Source organism: Mycothermus thermophilus (assembly GCF_041956435.1).
Source record: "Mycothermus thermophilus strain CBS 625.91 unplaced genomic scaffold VTJ04scaffold_8, whole genome shotgun sequence".
NCBI lineage: Eukaryota > Fungi > Ascomycota > Sordariomycetes > Sordariales > Chaetomiaceae > Mycothermus > Mycothermus thermophilus.
In genome coordinates, this window is record NW_027191434.1 from 1,219,786 (window position 1) to 1,244,804 (window position 25,019).

Consider the following 25,019-nt stretch of genomic DNA (forward strand, 5'->3'; position numbering starts at 1 on the left):
ACCTCGGTGTATGGGATGCTTGTTCTTCACAATGTCCATCGGCCGCGTGATAGCGTGGTGGGTGAAAAGAATGACAATATGGCATTATAAGTCGCCATTAGTCCAGTCCATATCCAGTCTAATCCCCACCTGTCCACTCATACAAAAACTTTTTAACCAATGTCCAGCAGCGTTTCATACCTGTCCCCATCGTTTCTGCATCAATCTCATCCGCCGTCGCCCACCGCGCGCTAGGACCAGGAGGAATCTCGGCCGCAGGTTTGTTCCACTCAAACAGCTGCACCGCCATGTCCTGCTTCAAGTGAGAAAACTGCCATTGCACGGTGCCTACCTCGCATTGGTGCTTGATCGACCTCGGCTTTGGAGCTTCTCCGACGCTCTGCTTGATGGCCCACCGAGCAAACGGCGTCGCTTCCGACTTCCTCGAACGCTGCGTGCTGGGGACGTCCTCGTGCAGCTCGAGAGGTCTGCTCGGCAGCTCCCACATGCCGGCTAGCAGTCCGGTGTCTGGTCGGCGGTGGATGAGGAAGCGGTCGTCGGCCGAGCGGATGGCGCAGACCAGCGTCTCTTCGTATCGCACCGGCTTCGTGGGCTTTTTCAAGGGGAACCTTCTCGCGTGGTTGATGATGGTCTCAAGAGCTTCGGCTTGCGGGTTTCCTGCGCTGGACGGGGGCCGCTTGGCGAAGAAATGCGATATCTTGCGGTTTCCGGACACGTTAGTTTCCTCATCATCGTCCTCCTCGGCACCCTCGAACGGCGCGCACAGGCTGCACGCATCCTCGATATCCCCCAACCCAACAACCTTCTTCCCCTTCCCCTTCCCCTTCCCCGCCGCCGCCGCCGCCGCCGCCTCCTGATAAACCCGACACGTCCCGGTGATCGGACACGCCGCGCAATCCGGCTTGGGCGCACAAACCGTGCTCCCAAGCTCCATCAACGCCTGTCCCCACAACCCAGGCCGTTCATTCACCTCCTCTTCCCCATCAGCCGCCACCGCCTTCACCAACTCCTCCGCCGCCTTCCATATCTCCCCGACCACCCTCTCATCCCCTTTGACATCCCCATAAATCCCCATCTGCCGACTCATCACCCGCAACACATTCCCATCCACCATCGGCGCGGGAACCCCAAACACAATCGCCGCCACCGCGCCGGCGGTATACCTCCCCACTCCAGGCAACTTCATCAACCCGTCCACATTCCCCGGCAACACCGGCTCCACCCCTTCACCCTCCCCTCCCTCTCCCTCCGTCCGACCACACACCTCCTTGGCAGCCATCAACACCCGTTTCGCTCGCGCGTAGTACCCCAACCCAGCCCACTCCGCAAGCACCTCCTGCTCGCTCGCGCGCGCCAAATCGCGCGGTGTGGGCCAGCGATCCATCCATCGTTGCCAGCGCTCGGCGAGCGCGGGCGAGGCGCGGGTTTGCTGGAGCATCACCTCAGAGATCCAGACTTCGTAGGCGCGGCGGGAGAGGGCGGAACGGGAGAGGGAAGAGGGAGGAGTGAAGGGCTTGCGCCAGGGCATGAGGCGGACGGATTGGCGGGCGGTGAACCATTCGAGGAGGGCGGTGCGGGAAGAGGGGGAGGAGAGGAGGAGGGGCGTGTGGTAGGGTTGGGGGTGGTGGCGGTGGGGGAGGGAGGCTGGAGGGAGGTTGTTGTTGTTGTTGTTGTGGTTGGAGTTGATGGCGTTGGAGTTGGTGGTGGTGGCGGCGGCTAGGGGCGGTGGTTGTGGTTCCGGCGGCGCAGATGGAGTGGGGGGTTCATGTTGAGATTTATCTTGTGGGGTATTATTGGAGGTCGACCGGCGAGTTGTCCGTTGTCGTGGAGGGGGCAGGTCGGCGGCGTCGGCAGGAATGTCTGTGTTTGTTCGGCGGCGCTTGGCTGGTCTGGATACGGCCTCGGGTTGGGTCTTGTTGGCCATTTTGGGCACGAGTATTCGTTAATTCAATAAGTTTGTGTTTGCTGTAGCCGATGACTGATGACTTGGGACATGTCTCGGCGCCCCCTGTTTTATGACAAACGCGACGCGATGCGCGACACGGAGATTGATGAAAATTGGACCCACTCGCCGCGCCGGAATCTGTGGGTCCCGGACTTGCTTTTTCGGCAAGTGAGTGGGTCACCACGGCTCCGGTTCCAGCTGTTCCGGCCCGGCCATCCCGGGTTCGGGTCCGGCAGCTGGCGGGACCAGCTGGACTCTTTCGGGCCATCTGATATCGGAAGCTCCAGGTCTTTCTGCCGCGTCATCCCATGTCTCGAGAAGTTGCGACGGATGCTTCTCATCCATTTCCAGCATGGAACTGGCATGATGTGATGGAAGGAGACGAGGTGAGACGACGCACCCCGCGCGGCTTGCAACGAGATGTCACCCTGGAGGTGTTGACTTCCACTCAGTGCAGGCCTACTACGTGTGACGCCTGGATTCCTCCTTGAATCCCGGGCTGGCAGTCTTATACCTAGCCTTCAACAGACTTACAAGGGCTTCTAATCCTCTCAAGCCGTTACACCTGTAATCTTATGTCCATCTCTTTGCGCTCCCTTTGGCTTGTACCCTCTAGACCTATATCTCTACCATCTCCGGCTGTCCGCCTCTGTTCAACATCGAGTTGACTTACAACTTACCTCCAAATTCCTTACCTTCTCAACCAACATGCCCGCCTCGGAACCCACCAACCCCTCCCGCATCCCCATCCCCCCCAAAGGCGTCTACGTCCCCTCCCCGACCTTCTTCATACCCACCACCTCCTCCCCCGACGACCTCCAACCCCCCGTCGACATCGACAGCCAAATCCGCCACACCCTCTTCCTCGCCCGCGCCGGCATCACCGGCATCGTCCTGCTCGGTTCCACCGGCGAGGCCGTCCACCTCACCCGGACCGAGCGCGCCGCCCTGGTCGCTGCCATCCGCGGCGCCCTCGACGGGGCTGGGTTTCGGGGCTACCCGCTCATGGCCGGCGTCATGACAAACGGCGATTTGAGCGAGGTGTTGACGGAACTCGCCCAGTATGCCAGAGCCGGGGCGGATTGGGGGTTGGTGTTGACGCCGGGGTATTTTGGCAAGGCGGTGCGGCAGGAGGGGATTGCAGAGTGGTTCCGGATTGTGGCGGACCGCAGTCCGATTCCTATCCTGATATATGACTTTCCTGGTGTCACAAATGGGATGGAGATTCTGCCCGAGACGTACCGCGAGTTGGCGAGACATCCGAAGATTGTGGGGTGCAAGATGTGAGTGCTCTTCGCTTCGTGGCCTGCGAAGATGGATACCTTCTTCTGACTGTGGACTGCATGATTATTGCCTAGGTCTCACGGGAATGTGTCCCTCCACGTGCAGGTCTCCCTCGACCCCGCCATCGACCACGACAAGTTCCGCGTCTACAGCGGGTTTGGAAACCAGCTTGGGCCCGTCGTGGCGTTTGGCGCCGCCGGCGTCATCGATGGTCTGGCCGCTGCCTATCCCAAGACCGTGGTGCGGCTCATGGACCTGATGCTCAAGGATCAGCCGACCAAGGACGAAAGGGAGGAAATACGCTGGTTGCAGTTTGCTATTAGCCAGGGTGAGGAACTCGTCATGCCGTCCGGCGTGCTGGGTATCAAGGAGGCTTGCTTCCGGGTAGCTGGGTTTGGGAATCTCGAGGGCGGGCGGCTGCTGCTGAAGGGAAAGCTGCCCGAGGGTGCGTGGGAAATGGCACAGGGCCTGTTTCTGAGAGAGTTGGATGGTGTTGAGGCATCCCTATAGAGTATAGTTGGTTGACGTATGTACATCCTTAGTTCCTAGAGCTGGACAATAGACCGTCCCTAGGATCGATGAAGGGATCAAAGCCGCAGTCTCGGCTAAAGTCATTCATTGGACTTGCTGTCTGCAGAATACATTGCATGTCACCCTTTTGTCCGGTGTGAATAGCCAGACCAAGACTCTTCACAACGATTGCAATCAGACGATGCATAACCAAGAAAGCTTGACAGCTGCAATGGGTCTTTCTGTAATACGTACATCTCACTTTCCGTTCCACTATCACCGCCGTCCTGCCTTTAAAAATGGGACATTCAAGGTTCCCCTTGACATTGATATTAAAGCTTCCGTCTGGTGTTGGTCTTAGCTTATTCCACTTCGCTGTCATGGCAACCTGGATGTTGTTGGCATCTAGAAACTTCCCATTGAGAGTAAGAGTGCCTTAGTTCTTTCATCTTGAGGCCTGAGCGTCCTCGTCTCGAGCACCCACAAAAAGTTCCCCAACGCCTGACCACTAAACCATGGATCGATCATATGACCGTTCCCCCTTTGCACACCCAACCAATATGAACACCTCGCTCGCAGTAGGTAGGTAGTAGTATGAGTGTACGCGTCAGTCGCCCCGGCCCTTTGCCAGCCAGCCGGATGTTGCCGCTACGTCACACCTCTCTAAACTTCCCCAAACCGTTTTCAATTCTCGGAGCTCGGAGCCTCACTTCGAAGTCCGTGGCTGCTGGCGGCTGCTCGCTCGCTCACTGTGGATGGGACGCAGCGTAGCATTGGGCGCCGGATGCCGAATTCAGGCTAAAACCAGAGTGTGGACGAAAGAGGCCGCCTCGGATCTCAGCCCGCCGCCGTTACGCTAGTGTAAACCTGCCTGCCCTAGCTATGGTAACTACGTAGGTACCTCAACCTGAGCGAGCCGCATTCCCCGCATTCTGGCTGCTCGCTGCCGATGGGGTGCATCGTCACCCGGCCTGGCCAGAAGATCCGGGTACGGGGACCAGGGTTAGGTCCGGAGTGCGTGTCTGAACTGGAGGATGTCCTGAGGAGATCCGAACCGTCGTTGGATTTTGTTGAGCTACAAAGGAGGACAGTTCGGTTTTCACAATGCAGGACACATAGGTCATATTACTCACATAAACTCTGCGTTCAAAGAACTGGCAAGCTTGATGAGACTTCTGATCATTCCTCGACCATCATGGCGTGGAGATCGGGGCCTTGCAAGGGACCCTGGCTTTTTTGGAGCCGCCGACAACCCCAGGTCTCCAAGGGGCATAGCGGCGGCGGAGGACGACGAACGCTTGGTTTATGCACCATGCCACGTTTCCGGGAGCAACACATGACAACGACTCTGTCCGTCCGATGGATACCCCTGGGACGCCTGTTTGAATTCCGGATATTTTCCACCAGCCAGAGTTTTTCGTTTTGCCTTCTCTTGGCTGAAAATAGCAGGATGGCCCGTTATGCCTGAACCGGGAACTGCCTTTCGACCGCGCTCTAGCGCGTACTCAAGCCCTTCTCGAAGCCCCTGGGAAGCTCATCAGAATGGGACTTGTTGGACTTTGGACTTTCCTAATGCTGGTCTGTAGGGACTAGGCCCACCCATCAGGTTCCACACATATGGCCCGGGGCGACGAACAGCCAGAAAGCAGCCGCCGGACAAGTTTTGATTGTGGTGTTTGCGGAGGAGTGGAATGCAACGGTAATCGACTCCAGCCCAGGTGTAACGGGGGTGGCTCATAGTAGCAACCAGCCCTGCACTCCACATTATGGATGTGCCCCTTGTGATGGGGTTGACCTACCTGGGGTAGTGTCCAAGAGTTGGAGTGCCGTTTGACAGGTGACTTGGATCGTCAAGTATAAGATTCCGACGTGGCCTTCAAGGCCTCTCATACCTGCTGCTGTCACCTCCTCTCTCCCAGCACCGAGAATCTCACCACCTCGAGACAGCTGCTCTTGACCCTGCCCACCCATTCGGACACTATCATCATCACACAGTCACCATGTGGCCCACTCCCAAGGCAGCCTACCTCATCCTCCTGGCTCACTCGCTGCTCGTCAGCGGCTCGCCCGTCGACGCCGAGATCCAGGCCCGCCAGTCATGCCCTGAGATCCACATTTTCGGCGCCCGCGAGACCACCGTGCCGTCGGGCTACGGCAGCGCCGGCGCCGTCGTCGACATGATCAAGCGCGAGTTCCCCGGCGCCACCTCCGAGGCCATCAACTACCCGGCGTGCGGCGGCCAGGCTCAGTGCGGCGGTATCCAGTACGGCGACTCGGCCCGCCAGGGCACCCAGGCCGTGGCCAACGCCGTCAACAGCTTCCACCAGAGGTGTCCTAACACCAAGCTGGTGCTGGTTGGCTACTCTCAGGTGAGCTTACCCGTCCTTTGAGTATGGAAAGGGTAAGGAACAGTCAAGCTGACGAACTCACAGGGTGGTCAAATTATGGACAACGCCGTCTGCGGCGGTCCCGACTCCGGCTCGGGCATCACCAGCACCACCTCTCCCATCAACGCCTCGGCCCACGAGCAGATCAAGGCCGTCATCCTGATGGGCTCTCCCCGCTACGTCGCCGGCCTGTCGTACAACGTCGGCACCTGCACCGCTCAGGGCGTAAGTCTTCCCCAGCACCATCAACTCCCCCACAATCCGATCCCAACCATACCATTCCACCAAGCCACTTGCTTCACCACATACTGACCCGAACTCCAGTTCGCCGCCCGCCCCCGCGGCTACGTCTGCGGCACCAACTCTGCCAGCAAGATCCAAAACTACTGCGACTCGCCCGACCCGTACTGCTGCACGGGCAACGACGCCAACCTGCACCAGCAGTACGGCAGCCGCTACGGCCAGCAGGCTTTGGCCTTCGTCCGCGCGCGCCTCACCGAGAGCGGCGGCGGCAACAACAACCCCACCAACCCTACCAACCCTACCAACCCGACCAACCCGACTAACCCCACCAACCCGACCGACCCGTGGAACCCGGGCAACCCCACGAACCCGGGCAACCCGGGCGGCGGCAACGGCGGCAACTGCTCGCCTCTCTGGGGCCAGTGCGGCGGCCAGGGCTGGCAGGGACCGACCTGCTGCAGCCAGGGCACTTGCAGGGCGCAGAATCAGTGGTACTCGCAGTGCTTGAACTAAGGGAGGAGAGAAAAGGAGAAGGAAGGGAAATGGGAGGAAGGAGGGAATGAGGAAAAAGTTGGAGGGGAAAGGGACTGATTGTGTCTGACTTGGGAGTGAGACCTGGGGAGGGAAGGGGAATGACCTTTCGTGTATATATTTGCTTTTTGGAAATCTGTGAATACCTACGTCTTGGTCAAAACGGCTTTGATTGTGTTTTTGTCTTTGTCTTTGTCTTGTAAATCTCGGGTTTGTGGAACAATCGTGTTTGGATTCTTCATCAGAGCGTTTGAAAGGTCGGTGAGAGTGAAAGAGACAACCCTCTGTCCATCATTGCGTGTCACTGCTTGGCGGGATCCTGCATATGAATAGATGTTGACGACAAACGGAATTATCTTGTGGTCCTCTGGAGGCCATTTCGACCCAATGTTAGGAGGCCAAAGATCCACGTGATGACGGCTTTTAAATCAAGTCGGGTCAGTCTGTTCGTACGAGGTAGAGCGCCATCTCATCTCACAGCACCAGATCACCTCACAGCCGCAGACAGTCATATGAAAACGAAGGTCAGTGAATGCACGTCTGAATTCTCATCTCTGCTACCCATCATTCCATCTCAACCTTAACCATCCCCCATCCCATCACTCACATACGCCATCTTAACCCGGAAAAAACAATCATGAAAGAAAATCATCCCTGCATTCGCCATCCGATGTACACCCCTCGGCAAGCGAGTGAGTGAAATCTCCAATCTCTCCACCCTCAAATATCGCCAGCAGCATTGGCACCGGCCACCTCGGCCTGCGCAGCCTCGGGGACGGCACCACCCTGAGCATCAGCAGCGAGCGAAACGCCGCCAGCCGGCTCCTCCTCAGTCTTGATCACGGACATGTCCGCGCCAGCTGCATCAGCTGTGATAGCGGTGGTGGCAGCAGCCTCGTTGCCGGCAATGGCCTGAGCGAGAGGGGAATTGGTAGTCGCGCCAGCAGCCGCAGCAGCAGCACCCTTTTTGCCGCGCGGGGTGCGAGGAGCGCGGGACTTCTTGGTCGGGGTGCCAGCGCCGCCGGCGGCGGCGGCAGTGCCGTCCTTGGTCGCTGCAGCGGCGGAGCCCTTAGCCTTGGTGGTGCGAGGACGCTTGCTGGGGGTGGGGTTGTCGTCGATCATGCCAGCAGCAGCAGAGGCAGTGTTGTTGTCGTTGTCGCTGCCGGAACCGCCGCCGCCGCCGGGGGTGGTGACAGCAGCGCTGGCCCCGTGCTCCGCGAATTTCTTCTTGATGGTGCCCAGCGCGTTGGTCACGGAGCGAGGGTTGGTGAAGTTCAGACGCTCGGCGGCCTTGGTGAGGTCGACGTCCTTGCTGAGGGTCTGGGAGGTGGGAGTGGTTAGTGAGGTTGGTTCGGTCGCTGCCGCGACTGCTGCTGCTGCTGCCACCGCTGCCGATGTCGGAGGAGATTGGGGGGAGAGGAAGGTTGGGATGACGAAAACAAAGTGTGGTGATGGGATGACGAGGTTTTGTCTGAGCGTGAGGTAGGATAGAGAAGGAAATCAAGAATGGTGTTCCGGGATGGGACGAATCAAGCCGATGGGGAAAACGCGTACCTGAGTGAAGTTGGGGATGGTGAGAAGACAGATGAGAAGAATTTCCTGCTCACGAGGAGTGAAGACGCTATCGAGGTAGGCCTTGACGCTCGAGACCTGAGCCTCCTTGTCGGGGGTCTCGCCGCCGTTGTTGGGAACCTTGCGAGGCATCTTGCTGGTCTGGGCAAGAGGTCAGCCAAGATAATTGAGGTTGATGGTAAGAGTCAAGATGATGAAGCGATGGCGTGTGGTTGATGACCAATGATTGAGGTCGCGAGGGATGAGGAAGAGGGTGAGAAAGTGAGAAAGGTGAGAAGGCGAGGAAGGCGTTGAATGATGAAAGAGAAGAAAGAACGTGAATAAACTGACGAGGATGGAAACAAAGATGAGGTGAGATGAAGAAAGTAGAGTGTAAAATGGTCGGTCGATATAGCCCCGACGGAGAAACAGCGAACTCGGGCTCGTGATTGAAGAAGAACTTACCTTGAATGAAATGAAATCAATCGAGATGAGGCAAGACAAGAAGTCAAGACTGTATTGGTCAGCGTAAGTGGTGATGTTCGTTGATGTGATGGTTGGAATTACGGAGAATGTGAGGATGGAGAAGGAAGTGCGTGAAATACAGAAAGTGATGGAGATGATGAGTCTCTGGAAACAGAAGAGTGGTGCGATGAAGGAAAGAAGGAGGAGGTGTGGTAAAGGAAGGGAAAGGAAGAGGAAGAGGACGAGGAAGAGGAAATCGTACCTGTGACTGTGGGTTGAAGGGAAGAGAGTGAGTGAGTGAACGAGTGAAGGAAAGGTAGAAGAGGAAGAGCTACGGTCTCGGAAAGAAGAGGAAAGGTTGCGAAGGAGGAACGAGCGTGATAAGGGGAGAGAAAAGAAGGAGTCTTACCTGCGGCTGTGGGTTGAAGAACAAAGTGAGTGAGTGAGTGAAGAGAGAGTGTTGCTCGTGAAAGAGGGAGACTCGTGGTGAAGGAAGGAAGGAAGAAGAAAGAAGCGAGGTGTAGGAAGGGAAAAGCTCGCGAAGAAAGGAAAGGAGGAGGAATGCTTACCTGCGCCTGTGCGTGAATGAATAAAGCGATTTAGTGACAATAAAACTCGAGGACCATGGACATCCGTGAAGAGCGGAGCATAGGGCATAGACCTAGGCGGGCCGCCGAGAACGAGATGGTCAGGGCGAAGGAAAGAGAGGAGGGCTCACCTGGCAGTTGTGTTGAATGACTCGAAGAAGTGAGCGAGCAAATATAACTCGGACGAGTAGTGGGAGTGTGTAAAGAAAGAAGCAGGGAGTGGAAACTTCTCGAGACCAGGGACCGAGACAAGACCACAAAGTAGATTGTCGATCTTGTACCTACACCTGCGAGATGTGAGAGGATGTTGAAGAGGAAAAGAATCAAAAGGTCGGCGGAGAAGGAAGCAGAATTTATGCCTGCCAAACCACCTCGCCGGCGCCGAGAGTTGTTGAGGTCGCGGAATATTGAAACCCAACTCGGCATCAACACATTGAAACTCAAGGGTGAAGAAAGCAATGCTTAAACCTTCCGTAATGCAGTCTTCAGTGTTCAGCACGATGCGTAGATGACAATGACACTAAACACGATGATAATGAACAATGATCTCACAGAGAGGTTGTGAGAGATGTCATGAACCTATTAATTCACATGTAATCCTTTAACTGACGTGGTAAAACCTGTGATGGTAACTCCAAGAGCCTCGGTGAGGAGGGATCTCTCTTTGTCATGGACTTGAGGCATTGTAGTGTCTCTCTGTTTGGGTTCAGGTCATCGAGGCTCAATGTGTCTTAGAAACTTCGCAGAATTGGTTGTTATTAATACCTTGGCCACCTCTAATTCTCATCACGTGAGGTTCGATAGATGCTCCAATCTTTCCAAGTGAACGTCATGGGGATCGGTGACCAATACTGCTCTCATGACAGCATGGTGTGGAAATTTGTGATGGCGTGATGACAGTTGAATCAATTGAATCACGGTTTATAACCACGCTGAGATTTCATGCACATCTTGCCACAGGACAACATTAGAAGCCATTGTTCAAAACCATCGTGTTTGTCTACCTAGAGTCTCAAACCAAATGCCATGCTTGAAAATCATCGCCATCTTCTCCCCGGACAATCAAATAAAATGGCCATGCATAAAAGCAGCGCATATGCTCATGTCAGCATCCTCTTCCTCCTCAACAATCATCCCCATGGGTATCTGGCGTCTAAATGAGCTTGAACAGAATCTCCTTCGACGGGTCAGGAATACACTGGAAAGACGTTGTCAGTGACTTGCTCCTCCGTGACATCTTGACACTAGAAAGCTGAAGAGAGATATACATACCGAAGAGCCAAACGAGAGGTTGGGGTACCGCTCAGTGACACCGTCCGGGAGGCGGATGTCGTAGGTCAGAATGTAGGTAGCAACGATCATCTTGATTTCGTTGGCGGCAAAGAAGCGTCCAGGGCAGGCATGGCGACCCCATCCGAACTGTTCCACGAGAGTAAGCATATCGTCAGCTTTCGTCGTCATGACCATTGACAAGTAGAAGGCTCGCCCCGGCAATTAAACAACAGAACGAACAAAACATACCGTCATCACCCCCGGGTTCACCGAGACGAACTGATTCTGCGCCGCTGCCTCAACCTCGCCACGAGCACGCGCCTCCTCCCTCAGGCGATAAAACCTCCAAGGATCAAACACGTCCGGGTTCTCAAACACCTCGGGATCGCGGGTGACGGCAACGGCAGGGACCTCGATGACGACGCCGGCCGGGATGACTTCGCCGTTGGACAGGGTGAAGGGCTTGTTGACCTTGCGAGTAAAAGAGTTGAAGCCGGGCGGGTTGATGCGCATCGTCTCCTTGATGAAGCTGTCGAGTTTCTTCATGGCCTGGAGGGCGGTGGTGCTGAAGACGCCGTCGTGCTCGGCGAGGACGGTGCGGATTTCGTTGCGGAGTTCGTCGGTGTATTGCGGGTAGGCGGCGATGTTGTAGAAGCTGTCGAGGAAAACGGATGGTTAGTACAAACCAATTCATGATTCAGGTAGGAATTACGGAGGCGAGGAGTGGGACATACACGTTGGTCGCAGTCAAGGTAGTGGTGTGGATCGCGGCAAACGACAGACCCAGCTGCAGCCTCGCCAGCTCCTCGGTGGAGTAGTGCTTGACCTTGGCCTGGTTGTCCATGATCCAGCGGAGCATGTCGTTCGGCTTCTCCTCCTCGCTGAGTTTCAGGCGAGCCTCCACGACGGGTTGCAGAAACCGAATCGCCTGCGCCACGCGTTCCTTGAGCTTCTTGACCTCAGGCAGGCGATGGCCAACAAACGGACGCATCCAGGCCCGCGTCTGCTCCAGGGCGCGGCGAGCCTCCATGAGCTCGACGGTGTAGTTGATGGCGGCATCCAGGTACTCAGGCGACCGGCTCAGCTCGGTGCCGATGAAGACGCGGCCCGAGACGAGAGCGACGATGCGCAGAAGCGTGCGGTTGATGTTGACAGAGGTCCAGCCATCGCAGGGCGGCATCACCTCGCGGATGGCGTGGATGACCTCCTCGTAGATGGAAGGGTTGAGGCGCACGAGAGAAGGAGTCAAGTTGCTCTTGACGGTGTGGATGATGAGAGGCGCCTCGACGAGCATCTCGGTGTACTTGGCATGCATGGTCTGCTCGACGGCACCGCTGAAGCTGACAACATCGTCGGGCAGTTTGCGGAGCTCTTCAAGGAATTTTGTGGGAATGACAATGACGGTGAACTCTGCCTCGGTGTTAGCAAGAGGTTGAGTTGCGGATGGATGGAGTCAGGGCACTCACTGTTTGGAGTCACGATGCGATAGACCCTGTCCTTGAACTGAGGAAAGGTGAGCTTTGTGCGACCATCAGCACATGCGTTGTATCCCCCACCTTCTTGTAGCCCTCGAGATACAGGCTCCGGGCGTTGTAGAGGTATGTCTGCCGGCGTTTGTCATCGCTGCCAAGCTCTTGGCCGACGACAGGAATTCTGGACAACGACGACCAATTGAGGACGTATTGAAGGAGCAGTACGGCGACGATGGCGACCAGCGTGGGGACCACCACGGGCAGCCTAGCCCGCAGGGCATCGACGACTGCGGCTACGGCAGGCATTGTGTGACGGACCGCAAATGGATGCTCCAGTCACAGTCTGTTAGTCTTACGAAGGATGAGTGAAGTTAAAGGTGAGGATGAAGAAGGGAAGTTGAATGCCGGAGCGGAAACGGAAAAGAGGTTTATAGCGACCCCTCCAAATACCCAGCATCGGCATGTCGCGGGCAGCGACTGTGAAGTACTATGCATATATTGGTTCGATACGCCCTTGTACATACCAGGACCGGGTGCTGTTCTGGCCAGGTACTGATGATACATTGAAACCGGGTGGGCCATCCATCCGTCGATGAGACGAGCCGAAAGCAAGCCGGGTCATTCTACCACTAGTACTCCGTACTACCGGCCCAAGAGCATTCCCGGCAGCTAGGTGTACACGTTGATTGACATGACGTTTTAATTCGAGGCAAACTGGTTGAGGATGCTGGCCACGTCCGTTGACTGGGTTCATAGGCCGAGCTAAGCCAGAGGGGCGACAACCTGAAGACCTCGAGGCCAACCATGCACCCTCGTACGGAGTCTCTTGAAACTCCGAGGATCAACCAGCGTCTTTTTGAGGTGGGGTTTAAGAGTTAGGGAACCAGCAGCAATGAAACATTGCAAAAAAGCGGGAATATGGTGCAGAGCACTGTGGCAACTGCAATGCAACCTGCCCATACTCAAGTCAATCGCTGTTGGGCTGTAAGTCTTCGGACTACTGTCTGCGGGCCAGCTGCATGGGAGGCCGGAGGGAGAATGTTCCGGTCTCCGACCCAGGAAAGATGGATTCCATATTGGCCTTCAAACGAGGGAGGCAGATGTTGGACGGATTGGATGCATGGACAGCGGCCAGGGACGACCTGAGCAACGGAGGGGGTTTTGGAGGTGCTGAGGTGGTGTACGGAGTACGAAGAACCCTTTTTCGTAGTGTACTACTCTTCGGTTCGGCGAGACGGTGAACGGTTTTTTCCAACACGGATTGACGGGATCGGATCTACTACCAGGTTCTGTTTCGCCGGCCGTGTTTCTCTGTGTCGCATTCGTTTCGTTTCGCAATTGGTGCTTGCATTGATTGCTATCCTGAGCAAGAGTTGACATACATAAGTCAGCGACGTCCATGGGACTGGTATCCCGGAGAAAAAAAACCAGAGGAGCTGGGGAGTCGAATGTCTAGCCGATGCTGCCATCTGCATAGTTATAGCAAGTACAGGTATTTGCAATGTTGCAACATGTGTCGTGATGAAGATTTTGTTTGTTATCATGAAAGTTCAGACTTGCCGAGATCAGCTGTGAGGTGGTTACTTGTTTGGGTAAGTCCCAACATTGCCACGGCCAATGAAGACCAGGACTGTTCTCCACTCCAAACAAGCATCGGGCCCACTTTTCCGCTGGGCATCGCGTCTCCATGGTTTCCAAGACTTCCCCAAGACTTTCCCAAGGCCACCCATCCGCTGCTTGCTTGCTGCTGCTGCTTGCCGCTCTGCTCGCTTTCGCTTTCTTCTGCCGCTAGCGGGTCATCGAGGGAGACAACTGGTCTCGCATTGCGAAACCGACGGCATCGCCTACGAGGCCTACAAGGGTCAAAGACTGGATATTTTTCCATCTCTTATCTCAGGGGGATGGCGCGCCTGCGTCTGGGATACACGAAATCGCGGACGGGATGCCTGCGCTGTAAACAACGGCGAGTCAAGGTGTGTCATTTTTGAATCTTGCATTTCCCAACATTCCCCATACCGACTCCATTCCCAACCGTCGCCGACATGGTGGCATCCACACACACGCCATTCTTATTCCCCCGACTTAAGAACCGGACTGGCCATCCAAGATGCATGCCATGCCCGTCATTCCCATCTCCCACGTGTCCAACCGTCCTCCAACGGCCGCTAATGCCATGCCATCTCCACACATAGTGCGATGAGGCCCGTCCCGCCTGCGGCGCTTGCGTCCGTCATGGCATCGAATGTAGTCTAACGACCGCCCCGCCTCCGGGCACCCCGTCGGCCAAGCCGCCGCCGCCGCCGGTCCGGAGGAACCGTCCTCCAAAAGCCCCGAGTGTCGGCCCCACCGCTGCTGGGTCTTCCGCCACCCACCCTCCAACTCCGGCCCCCTCCGGCTCGGCCGTTCCGGATCACGGCAACCCCTCTCCCGATGCTTCGAGGTTGACGCCTGCCCACACCCCCGCGGCCGCCTCGCCCGATCCCTTTCCCTACCTTGCCAAGTTCGGGACGGGGCCGGCGGAGGAGGACACAGCCAACTGGGTTTTGGACCTCGAACTGTTACACCACTTCACCACCTCCACCTGCGCCACTTTTGTCATGAACAAGGCGTCCGAAGGCATCGTACACATGTGGAAGATCGAGGTTCCCAAGCTCGCCTTTGTCCACCTGTTCCTCCTACACCAGATCCTGGCCGTTGCCGCCTACCACCTGGCCTATCTCCAGCCAGAGAAACGGGGCACATACTCGGTCCGCGCCTCACACCACCAGAATGCTGGCATACGGCAGATGCGCCAAGCCTTGTCCGACATCACGCCGTCTAACTGTCACCCCCTGTTCGCCTCGTCGTCGCTCCTTTGGATAGGCTCCCTTGCTGCCCTATCTGTCAATCGACCACCCGGGGGTCCTGTTATCGACGATCTCGTCGATGTCTTAATCCTGGTCAAGGGAATCGGTAGCGTCTTATTCTCGTCAGACGGTCTCCTGCGCACCGGCCCGCTCTCTGCAATGTTCGCATACCCTGGTGGCCCTGATCATCCCAATCCAGCCCTCGACCGCGTCGTCTTGGCAGTCGGCGACTTCCTCGTCGAGATCGCCGAGACCGAACCCGACGACCGCGTGCGCACCATCGTTCACACCGATGCCTACTGTCTAGTGTCAGCCATTCGAGACGCCCTTGTCAAGGTCCCCTCTCCCGAGTACCGGGTCGTGGCGTCGTGGCCCATCCAGATGTCGGACGACCTGATCCCGCTGCTTCGGCAACGCAACCAGGCTGCCCTGGCCCTCCTGTCATATTATTGTGTCGTCTTCCACGCGGCCGAGATTCAGGGATATTGGTTCATGCAGGGTTGGTCCGAAGGCGTCATCCAGGACATTACCCGCACCGTGACGGGTCCGTGGAAGCGGCACTCGACTTGGGCGTTGGGATGGATCACAGGACATGCTGTTATGGGATGAGGAATAGGTCAAAGGACGGTCCGTCATTGACTATGATACAGGCCGGGAGGGCAGAAGCTAGATCATTGAGGGCATGCCTGGTTGCTAGTCGGCGCCTCGTTCATATTCCATTCAACTGGAGGCACGCCACCCGGCCCAGGGAACTGGTAAGCCCTTCAAGTTGACGCCTGCATTCCTTCCGCCCCAGCGTCAAACCGCACCTAGCGGAGGTCCGTCAGAACCTGGACGGAAATGCAGGGCACGTCACCCATCTCGCCTGCTGCCTCCCGCCGCATTGCAAGGGAGAGTGGTGAGCCCATCGACTTCGTCTTGGCGCGATCGCCAAAGAGCAAGCCCGGAGATCGAGGCACAGATATCGCCGTTCTCCCGGTTCTGCCCCGCGTCTGCATCGGGCGGATGAGGTGACCGCGGCTCGTCCGGCCCGACGCTCCTCACGATAAGGCCAGAACCAACGACTAGTGGCGGGTTTATACATAGAAGGCACTGCAAGCTGCCCACTCCCAAGGGTCTTTGGCGTGCCACTGGCGGTAGGTTATTAAGAAGGTGCGGCTGATTGAGATAGCCCAGTTGGAGGAGGGTGAAAGGAGAACTTGGGGAGGTGGGACAATATATGCATGGTATTTACGGAGATATGCACGGTCCCAAAGAGCTGTGTGTCAGTCTTGGCGCTTGATGGACGGCCTCTCTCAAGGCTTGAGATTGAAGATTGGAGAAACTTAGGGTTTGGCTACGTGGTGAGCCAACTTCGGACCCAGACTCGAGAGCGAGGAGGAGAAGGGTACCAGTACTGAACATCATAATTCATCTCAGATGGGGCACACACTGACTGAACTTGGACTAGATCTTTGGACCAATATCGTTGGTTTGTTTTTGCAAAGAGGTATGTACAACCGGCGATGGCGGCACCTTAAATAATAAATACACGAAGAACTCCAACGATTTCTTTCCGCCTCATCAGTTGGCTTAATCACCCGTTTTGTAGTGACATTCCACTGACACATCTCCTCATACAACACCGTCCCCTTCTCTCACCTACACCGTCCACGCACTTACAGGCACTGGAAGTACCAGTCGTTCAGGCGAGTGCAAGTCCAGGGGCTCTGGCACTTGGTCGGGCCGTTCCAGCCGATGCCGCCGCACTGGCCCCAGCGGGTCTGCTCGGGCTCGGGAGGGGAGACGGTGGTGGTGGGGACGGCAGAGGTGGTGGTGCTGGGAACAATGGGGCTGGAGATGGGCGGAGGAGTAGTAGTGGTCGTGACGAAAGTGGTGGTGGGGACGACGACCGAAGTGCTCGAGGAAGCCGGGGGGTTGGTGGCGGCGGCGGCGAGGACCGACGAGATGGAGGTCCACGCGGGCTTCTTGTTGAAGTTGTGGTCGTAGATGAGCGCGTCGCCCTCGCCCGAGAAGGTCTCGGGGATCCACGAGTACTTGTCGGTGAAGGACCAGACGGTGACGCCCACGCAGCCGGCGACGTCGAGGCAGGAGCCGACGACGTTGGCGAAGTCGTTGCCCTGCGTCACGAGAGCCTGCTGCGAGGCGGGGAGGCGGGAGTGGCGGATGTCGAGCTCCGTGTAGGCCACCTCGACGCCGAGAGAGGTGAAGCGCCGCAGGACGGTCGCGAGCTGCTGGCGCGTCGGCGTGCTGCCGACGATCAGATGGCCCTGGAAGCCGACGCCGTCGATGGGCGCGCCCGCGTTCTGGACGATCTTGACCAGCTCGACGGCGCGGTCCGTCTTGGCTTGGTTGTACTCGAGGTTGTAGTCGTTGTAGTACCTGGGGTAAGGCAAATGTTAATAAGAGGTCGGGGGATATTACAGAGTCGGGTTGGAAGGTGGGAATGACTTACAGCTTGGTGTCAGGGTCGGCGGCCTTGGCCAGGTTGAAGGAGAGAGGGAGGTAGTCGGTGCCAAAGACGCGCAGGAAGACGTTGTTGCGCCATTGGCCATTGTCGTCGACGGCCTCGTTGACAACGTCCCACGCGTAGCACTGGCCCTTGTAGTGGCCCATGACGTTGTCAATGTGCGTCTTCATGACGGCCTCGAGCGTCTGACGGTTCCAGTTGCCGCTGGAGACCTATTCGGGAGACAAGAGTTAGCATCGTGTCTTACTCTCTCACATTATGTTAGTGAAGTTACTTACCCAGCCCGGAAGCTGGCTGTACCAGATGAGCGTGTGGCAGCGCAGGCCCTGGCCGTTCTGGCGGGCCTTGTTGGCCGTGATGTCGCCCTGCTGGAAGTTGAACTGGCCGCGGTTCGGCTCCGTGGCGTCCCACTTCTGGCCGTTCTCGGGCACCAGCTGGCCGAACTCGCGCGTGTCGCTGAGGATGCGGTTGTACTGCTGGTCGCTGTTGATGGCGCCCTCGCGAAGCGCCGTGCCGAAGTACTTGAGACCGGCCTTGACGGCGAGCTCGTGGAGCTGGGCCGACGCAGGCGCCGCCGCCAGGAGCGCCGCGGTGAGGATGGACTTGGTCTGCATCCTGTCTTTGTTGCTGTTGTTGACTGCCTTGTTGTCTTGACTAGCTGAGACTTGCCCGTCCGAGGAAGGGATCAAAGTCGGCTGGAGGCGTGAGGAGCGGCAGGACAGGTGAAGGCCATGGAGGAGAGGGCACGAAGAGCATCTATCCTTTTATAATAGGACGCTCATCAGACCTTGCGTGCCATCCTACCCATCCTATCCAAGCTTTGCTTGCTCCTCCCCCTCCATCCGACATCCGGGGCAGGGCAACGGGGTCACCGGCTCGAGATCCCCATGGGGTCCCACGGTTCCCTCACGCCATGGCTGACGACATCCAGACTTTGGGTGGACATTTCGGTCGACGTGCTTCTATTCCGGTCGCCATGGGTGGCCACGACCACCCTAAACTCTATGCAAAGCCCCATGGGCAGGCGCTCAAACCCGGAAATCCGGTGGAGCATTGACGGGGCTAAACGCGCCTTAACCGTTTGTGAGTGGGGGATTCATGCGGTCATGGTGGTGTCAACGGCGACGCATCCCTGGTAAGACTTCGGAGGAGGTTCCGTGAGGCTCGAATCGGGAAAGCCAAGACGTCAGTGTTTCTGCTCGCCAAGCCTAGAGCTTCGACATGTTCAGGGGTCCGCATCATGGAACTTGGACAGAGAAGGCCGCTAGAGCGCCCTTAATACCGGCCTAGCCGGGGATTTCCCACGTGGCATTTAGCCTGAAAGCATAGGAATAATACCTTGCTGGCTGGGCACCTGCGCAGAAGGTTCGCCTCCAGAGCTTGTAGGGACAGCTCTGCTCGGATTTGGCAACCGGGCGCCGTCCGGTATCACGCGGCGGCAACGAGACCTGCCAGGATGGGAGCTGGCATGGCTGGCATGTGGTGACAAGATGCGGCTCGCGGGCCGGTGATGTTTGTTTATGGCTTGTCAAAACTCCGTCGGTCTCGACCAGCATCTGGCTATTGACGGAGAGACGCGAACAAGAGGCCGAGAAGAAAACACGTGAAGAAACACTTCTGTTTCCGCGGAATGAAGAGTTGAAGACACGGAGTGGTGTCAACTAGTATTAGGACAACACAACCTAGTACAGGGCCTGCTCATGCCCCATCAAGAATTCTTGTCCTTCACCGTTGGGTTCCAACAACTTCGACACTTCTGCTCCGTATCAGTGTTTGTCTCACAGCCTTGGTACGGGAACGATTTCGTTGGCAACTCACACTTCAAGACACCACACATCCAAATTCAAGGGGCGTGCCCATATCAACGGGAGGGAAGATATTGAATGCAACAACGAACCGCCCGGGCGGGTGGTAAGCGGACGGGATGGATGGATTTCATGCATTAATACTATATACAGCATATTGACTTTTTCCCCTACCCAGCTATATATACTTCCCCTCTAACCCCGTTTCTCCAACTTACACAACCGTCTTGTGCTTGCTGTGCGAGCACTTCTGTCCGCGCTCCGCCTCCTCCGTGACGGCCGCCCACTTCTGGAAGTTGCGCAGGGCGGCGCGGCGGCTGCGCGGGTTAGGCGAGGTCTTGCGGCGGGTGCCGACGCCGTCGAGGGAGTTGGCCAGCGTGGCGAGGGCGCGGGCTGCAGCCTTGGCGTTGACGGTCAGCGCGTCCCAGTCGATGTTGTCGAGCGTGTCGCAGGCCTGGTGGTAGCACGGATCCCAGGGAGCGCCGGCGCCGGTGAAGAGGGTCGCCGTCGGGATACCGAGCTCGACGAAGCCGACGTGGTCGGAGCCGCCGCCGAAGGAGCTGTGGATGACATTATCAGAAAACTGGTCTATAGTTATTGTATTTGGATGGGAACACTTACCCAAGTTGGACGTCCTTGCCCTTGGACCGGAGGTACTCCTCCAGGACCTTGGCGCCGGTGCCGCTGAGCTCGTCCTGGCCGATGCCGAACATGGGGAAGGGCGAGCCGATCATGTCGTAGTTGAAGTAGAACTTGATCTTGTCAAGCTCCTCCTCGGAGAGCTTCGAGGTGTAGTAGAGCGAGCCCACGAGACCGCTCTCCTCGGCACCCCACCAGGCAAAGCGGATCTTGTGCGGGTAGCCGTCGTACATGCGCAGGGCGGTCATAATCTCGAGAAGAGCAGCAGAACCGCTGCCGTCGTCGTTGATGCCGGGGCCGGCCTGCACGCCGTCGAGGTGGGCGCCGATCATGATGACCTTGTTCGGGTCGCCCTGCTTGGTCTCGGAGATGATGTTCCACGTCTCGCGGGTCTCGATGATGGCATCGACGACAAGCTTGACCTTGACGTCCTCGCCGGCGGCCAGGCGGGCCTTCCAGGCGAGGCCAACCTCGTAGGGAATGATGCCGACAGGGACGGTCTGGCCAATGCTGTCCGCGCCGAGGGTGGGCATGACGATGTCGCCCGGATCTTGGTTCCACAGGATGACACCTGAGCGCATCACGGTCAGTGTTTGTTCTAACAAATTCCTTGATTCTTTGAATGGTCCAGAACAGAAAACTTACCAAGAGCACCATGGGCCTTAGCAAGCCTCAGTTTATCCGCGACAGCGCAGGCGCCGCGCTTCACGAGGGCCAGCTTGCCAGTCGCGTCGATGCCCTCCCACTGCTCCTCATAGCATCCCGAGCCGTTCTCGTCGTCGACGGGGGTGTCGATCAGCAGGGCCGTGACGCCGTCGGGAAGCGGCGTGGCGGGGTTGTACTGGGGGCTGACGACCTTGACGTCCTCGCCCTCGGGGCCCGTGACCGAGATGAAGCGCGTCTTGTCGTACGTGTGGTTGAACGGCTGGACGTACGTGTCGTAGTAGTCGCCGAACCGCGTCTTGGCGCGCTCGAGAACAAAGTCGAGGGACGCCTTGTAGCCGGGCTCGCCAAAGGCGCGGTTGCCGCCGTTGCGGTCGGCGATGTGGTTGAAGTTCCACAGGACGTTCTGGAGCCTGGAGAGACGGGGTTGGTGTGGTTAGCAAGAATCCTGGAGTTTGCGCCGGAGGTCTCAACTTACTCCCGAGTGGTGATATCCGCCTCAAGCTTGTCGGGCGTCAGGAGGTTGCCGGTGGCGCTGACGGCAGGGGACAGCAGCAGGGCCGCGACGGCCGCGCTGGTACGGGGAGTCTTCATGGTTGCTGGAGCTGGTGTTCCGGTCCGAGTGCCACGAAGCAAACGACTATCGCAAGGATCCTGGCGATGTTATTGGACCTATGCGACTCGGGCTCTTCCTACCCCGTTTGATTTCCTGAGGCGTCTCTTGTCTGCGCTGTCGAGCAACACTTTGAGAATGCCAACCTCTGCGGGATCAAGTCGGCGACAGACCGAACTCTCCTAAGCACCAATTCACCGCGGATTCCGCCATCTTCTTATCGTCTTCCCGCTCGACACACCATACGCAGATGCCGACAGTGAGCTTCCCTTCACAGCTTGAGGTCGCGGGACGTTGCGGGAGGTGGCATAGTGCCAAGGCGTTGCGCTGCAGGTGCCGCGATGGGAAAGTCCGCTCAAAAGAGGCAGGTTACAGCACCCTTCCGGGCCAGGAACGGGCTCTTGTGGGGGCGGGATATCCCTGTGGGGGCGAGAGGATTTAAGCCTGAAGTGGTAGGTCAGCGCAGGATTCTGTTTGGGGGCTGCTGAATGCAGTTCTTCGTGCTTGTCGCTATATCTCGAGGCGCCGACGAGGTCATCTGATGCTGCGTATTGACTCGAGTCGGCCCATCATTGCAGTTGTTCTTTCACCGAGCAGTTGGGTGGGAGGTCCCCGGAATAGGGATCGGGACGGACGGGAGTAGATAGCTCAGGTATCTTGTCTGCTCTCGCCGCCGCACAAAACCTCCGCTGTGCCGACTTATAATTGGCATTCTCCATTAATAAGTATCCAGTCCGTTAAGTAATACTGCCGTTGTTGATATATTATATCCCTTGCGTCGAGCTGCACCATTCTTTGAATGACGCAATCCTCGCAGATGCTGAGCAAACTGTATGGAGCATTATAATACCAGGTGAGTAAGGTACCTATGCTTTTTCCCAATGCTGGTCGTGGGCCGTTGCCGCACCTCTGTGAGGTCGTTATCCGAGACATATGAGTCAATGGACTTCGTCGCCCGGATTGGCTTCCGATCCCTGCCCACGGATCGTGCCGTACGTTCGGTCTTGGTTGTGGACTTGGATGAAAATCGAGTCTCGGGCTTATTATTGAATATCTTCTTTAGTTGCGCATGAAACCCACCGAGATCGCCATTTTCTCGGATGTTAATTGAACAGGATCAGCAACACTTATGTCCACTTCCGGGAGAGAACCACAACGTTAGATCGGGACGACATGTGTCGATCGTTTGGTCGAGTATTGTGACAAGAGTGCATTGTCACTCTGCAATTTGTTTCTTCATGGTTGCAGCCATACGAAGGCGTGAAGCTATTACGTACTGTGCTTGCAACCATCATTTCCGGTCCGATGGATTGTCATTGACAGCGTTAACTAGAATCAAACAAGAGCTCCGGGCGCCAGCGAGAGTTTGATACGGCACGGGCGTCAAGCGCATTTCAAAGTTTCTCCGGGTTTGTGATCCTCCAAGTCACCGCGCACTTGGACGACGCCTCAATGAAGCAAAAAACCAAACAAAAGACAAAAGCCGAGGCTATTACACCAACTCGCTAACTGATTCCAGCAGTGAACGGCCAAGTTTGGACATCAGCCGCATGCCCGACCCAGGGCTCTGGGAAAGGGGGTTTAGCGAGCCGCCCCCCGACGCATGCGAAAGCAGTTCCAGACTCCCGGCGCCGGAGCCTCTCCCGATGAAAAGGCTGCTTTTGACTGGCGGTCGTCCGACACAGACCCAGCATCCAACTCACCGGATCCCGGGTGGCGGACAGGCGCTGTTGGCGTGATTGGCATGCCGAGCCCTTGGTGGCAGCGCGGGAAGACGGCCGATTGCCAGCAAAAAGAAACACACGGACCCCAACCGCCGCCACCACGGGACACAGGGCGGAGAAATCAAGATGGGATTTCTTCACTCAACTTGGTAGTGGCCAAACTTTCTCCAACTTTCAAACATCTCTCTCTTAAAAAGAAGTCGTTTCGTCCTTCTTGTGGATCTCTCTGGTGGACCTTTTGGAGACAGTTGTGATGCTTCTATTCCTCCTCTGACGCTTGATCTGTCTCTCTCGATCTGGCCCGATGTCACGACGGCCTCCGCTCCGCTGTCAGGCCATCATCGGGGAGGGCTAACCAACTCAAACCGCGCATCCCTCCAGCTTGACCAGCATCACCATGGACGCCGGGGTGATGATGATGCGGAGGACACACTCGCCGGACGATGAAAACATGGCCAAGCAGCTCCTGGCATGCAGCGTGTCCTCCTTGATCATCACCATGATACCCGTGTGTCTCCGCTTCTACGTCCGTCTTGCCATGATCCGAAAGTTTGGTTTCGACGACGTCATCCTGGGGATTACTGCGGTTAGTGTGTCTCCGTTACCATGCCGTTCGAACAAGCTCCACCTCAAACCACCCGTCTGGATCGGGGTGGTTGTTCTAGAGCATCACCGGAAGGAAGAGGCTAACACCTCGTGACTAGCTGGCACTATTCGGCACCTCCATCGGCACTCAATGTGGTATGTTCGAGCTCAGACGTCTCCCTAGTTATCATCATGGCAAGCATCATCATCATGCTGACTGTCGAGGAACATCAGCCACGAAGTACGGCCTCGGCTTCCACTATGACACTCTCAGCTTCGAGGAGAAGACCACCTTGCTGAAGGTAAGTTATCAAGAACGCCCATCAACCCCCAGACACTCCCATATTACCAGATACATGAGCTAACCAACACCTACTCCTGTCTCCAACAGATGATCTTCTTCTCCTCACTCGGCTACCACGCCACCATCATGCTTCTCAAAGCGGCCTTCCTGTTCCAGTACCGCCGCGTGTTCCCTCTGCCCACATTCCAGCGACTCTGCGACATCGGGCTCGCCATCATCGCCGCGTGGGCCGTGGCCGGCATCGTCGGTGCCGTCGCCCTGTGCCTGCCGCTGCCCGAGAACTGGGACCCTCGCGAGCCGCGATGGATCTGCGACCGCCGCCTCGCCTTCTGGACCGCCCACGGCATCGCGCACGTCGTCTCGGATTTTGTCATCCTCGTCATGCCTCTGCCGTTGTTGAGGAGTTTGCCGCTGCCCCGGGTGCAGAAGATTGCTTTGATTGGGGTGTTTTCATTGGGGTTTTCGTGAGTATACTCCGTACTGTTATTATTTTCCCGCTCACCAACTTCGGTCGCCTTGTGTCTATCGAGAAATATCAGAGGCTGACTGTCTGCTTTTCAAATAGAACCTGCGTCATCTCTGCCCTCCGGTTAACAACCCTCCGAGCCTCCCTTCAAGCGCCCGACCTCAGCTGGACATCATCACGAACCGTCTTCTGGTCAACGGCGGAAATCTCCTGCTCCATCATTTGTCTATGCATTCCAACTCTACGGCCGCTCCTGGCGGCATGCACCAGTGACCAGCGCGAGCCGCGGGACGATTCGAACAGCGATCGGGTGGGATTCATGTCGTGGCGGATCAGGAGACAGCAGCAGCAGCAGCAGACCGGGGCGCTGTCGGAGGAATCGGCCAGCTATATCGGGTCCGCCAGCGTTGCGAACTCAGTTACTACTACTACTATGGCGAGCGCTACGCCGCTGTCACAGGATGTGGAATTAGGTGGATTGGATGATATTCATAATAATAATCACAGGCGAGGATGTAATGAGGAACGAAATAAATGAGTGGTTTGAATGTGTCTGCTGCGTCGGCTTTTGTCGGTGGTGGTTCCTGTTCCCCAGGCGAGCGGCGAACCGGTGAATCACATGGATAGCTGTGACGAACAAATCCTCATCCATTTTGC

General features: G+C 57.0%; 9 protein-coding genes across 9 annotated transcripts; 4 read left to right on the forward strand and 5 right to left on the reverse strand.

Annotated features, from left to right (window-relative positions):
- Nucleotides 1-118: 118 nt before the first annotated feature.
- On the reverse strand, nucleotides 119-1,924 carry VTJ04DRAFT_10921 (uncharacterized protein; the record flags this gene model as incomplete). Its single annotated transcript, XM_069358713.1, has 1 exon — nucleotides 119-1,924. One exon carries the CDS (start codon nucleotides 1,922-1,924, stop codon nucleotides 119-121), a length of 1,806 nt encoding a protein of 601 aa, XP_069214249.1.
- A 729-nt stretch (nucleotides 1,925-2,653) lies between these two features.
- VTJ04DRAFT_10922 (uncharacterized protein) lies at nucleotides 2,654-3,739 on the forward strand (the record flags this gene model as incomplete). The annotated part of the gene is made up of 2 exons (XM_069358714.1): nucleotides 2,654-3,228; nucleotides 3,304-3,739. The coding sequence occupies 2 exons, from the start codon at nucleotides 2,654-2,656 to the stop codon at nucleotides 3,737-3,739; spliced, it is 1,011 nt and encodes a 336-aa protein (XP_069214250.1).
- A 2,000-nt stretch (nucleotides 3,740-5,739) lies between these two features.
- Nucleotides 5,740-6,882, forward strand: VTJ04DRAFT_10923 (uncharacterized protein; the record flags this gene model as incomplete). Its single annotated transcript, XM_069358715.1, has 3 exons — nucleotides 5,740-6,108; nucleotides 6,172-6,351; nucleotides 6,451-6,882. The coding sequence occupies 3 exons, from the start codon at nucleotides 5,740-5,742 to the stop codon at nucleotides 6,880-6,882; spliced, it is 981 nt and encodes a 326-aa protein (XP_069214251.1).
- A 738-nt stretch (nucleotides 6,883-7,620) lies between these two features.
- Nucleotides 7,621-8,604, reverse strand: VTJ04DRAFT_10924 (uncharacterized protein; the record flags this gene model as incomplete). Its single annotated transcript, XM_069358716.1, has 2 exons — nucleotides 7,621-8,220; nucleotides 8,455-8,604. The coding sequence occupies 2 exons, from the start codon at nucleotides 8,602-8,604 to the stop codon at nucleotides 7,621-7,623; spliced, it is 750 nt and encodes a 249-aa protein (XP_069214252.1).
- Nucleotides 8,605-10,656: 2,052 nt separating this feature from the next.
- VTJ04DRAFT_10925 (uncharacterized protein) lies at nucleotides 10,657-12,553 on the reverse strand (the record flags this gene model as incomplete). The annotated part of the gene is made up of 6 exons (XM_069358717.1): nucleotides 10,657-10,701; nucleotides 10,776-10,922; nucleotides 11,025-11,430; nucleotides 11,510-12,185; nucleotides 12,242-12,278; nucleotides 12,332-12,553. 6 exons carry the CDS (start codon nucleotides 12,551-12,553, stop codon nucleotides 10,657-10,659), a joined length of 1,533 nt encoding a protein of 510 aa, XP_069214253.1.
- A 1,595-nt stretch (nucleotides 12,554-14,148) lies between these two features.
- VTJ04DRAFT_10926 (uncharacterized protein) lies at nucleotides 14,149-15,702 on the forward strand (the record flags this gene model as incomplete). Its single annotated transcript, XM_069358718.1, has 2 exons — nucleotides 14,149-14,220; nucleotides 14,440-15,702. 2 exons carry the CDS (start codon nucleotides 14,149-14,151, stop codon nucleotides 15,700-15,702), a joined length of 1,335 nt encoding a protein of 444 aa, XP_069214254.1.
- Nucleotides 15,703-16,751: 1,049 nt separating this feature from the next.
- Nucleotides 16,752-18,177, reverse strand: VTJ04DRAFT_10927 (uncharacterized protein; the record flags this gene model as incomplete). Its single annotated transcript, XM_069358719.1, has 3 exons — nucleotides 16,752-17,475; nucleotides 17,549-17,775; nucleotides 17,842-18,177. The coding sequence occupies 3 exons, from the start codon at nucleotides 18,175-18,177 to the stop codon at nucleotides 16,752-16,754; spliced, it is 1,287 nt and encodes a 428-aa protein (XP_069214255.1).
- A 1,405-nt stretch (nucleotides 18,178-19,582) lies between these two features.
- VTJ04DRAFT_10928 (uncharacterized protein) lies at nucleotides 19,583-21,264 on the reverse strand (the record flags this gene model as incomplete). Its single annotated transcript, XM_069358720.1, has 4 exons — nucleotides 19,583-19,928; nucleotides 19,990-20,578; nucleotides 20,653-21,083; nucleotides 21,149-21,264. The coding sequence occupies 4 exons, from the start codon at nucleotides 21,262-21,264 to the stop codon at nucleotides 19,583-19,585; spliced, it is 1,482 nt and encodes a 493-aa protein (XP_069214256.1).
- Nucleotides 21,265-23,404: 2,140 nt separating this feature from the next.
- Nucleotides 23,405-24,900, forward strand: VTJ04DRAFT_10929 (uncharacterized protein; the record flags this gene model as incomplete). The annotated part of the gene is made up of 5 exons (XM_069358721.1): nucleotides 23,405-23,593; nucleotides 23,712-23,748; nucleotides 23,827-23,894; nucleotides 23,984-24,360; nucleotides 24,462-24,900. The coding sequence occupies 5 exons, from the start codon at nucleotides 23,405-23,407 to the stop codon at nucleotides 24,898-24,900; spliced, it is 1,110 nt and encodes a 369-aa protein (XP_069214257.1).
- Between the last annotated feature and the right edge of the window lie 119 nt (nucleotides 24,901-25,019).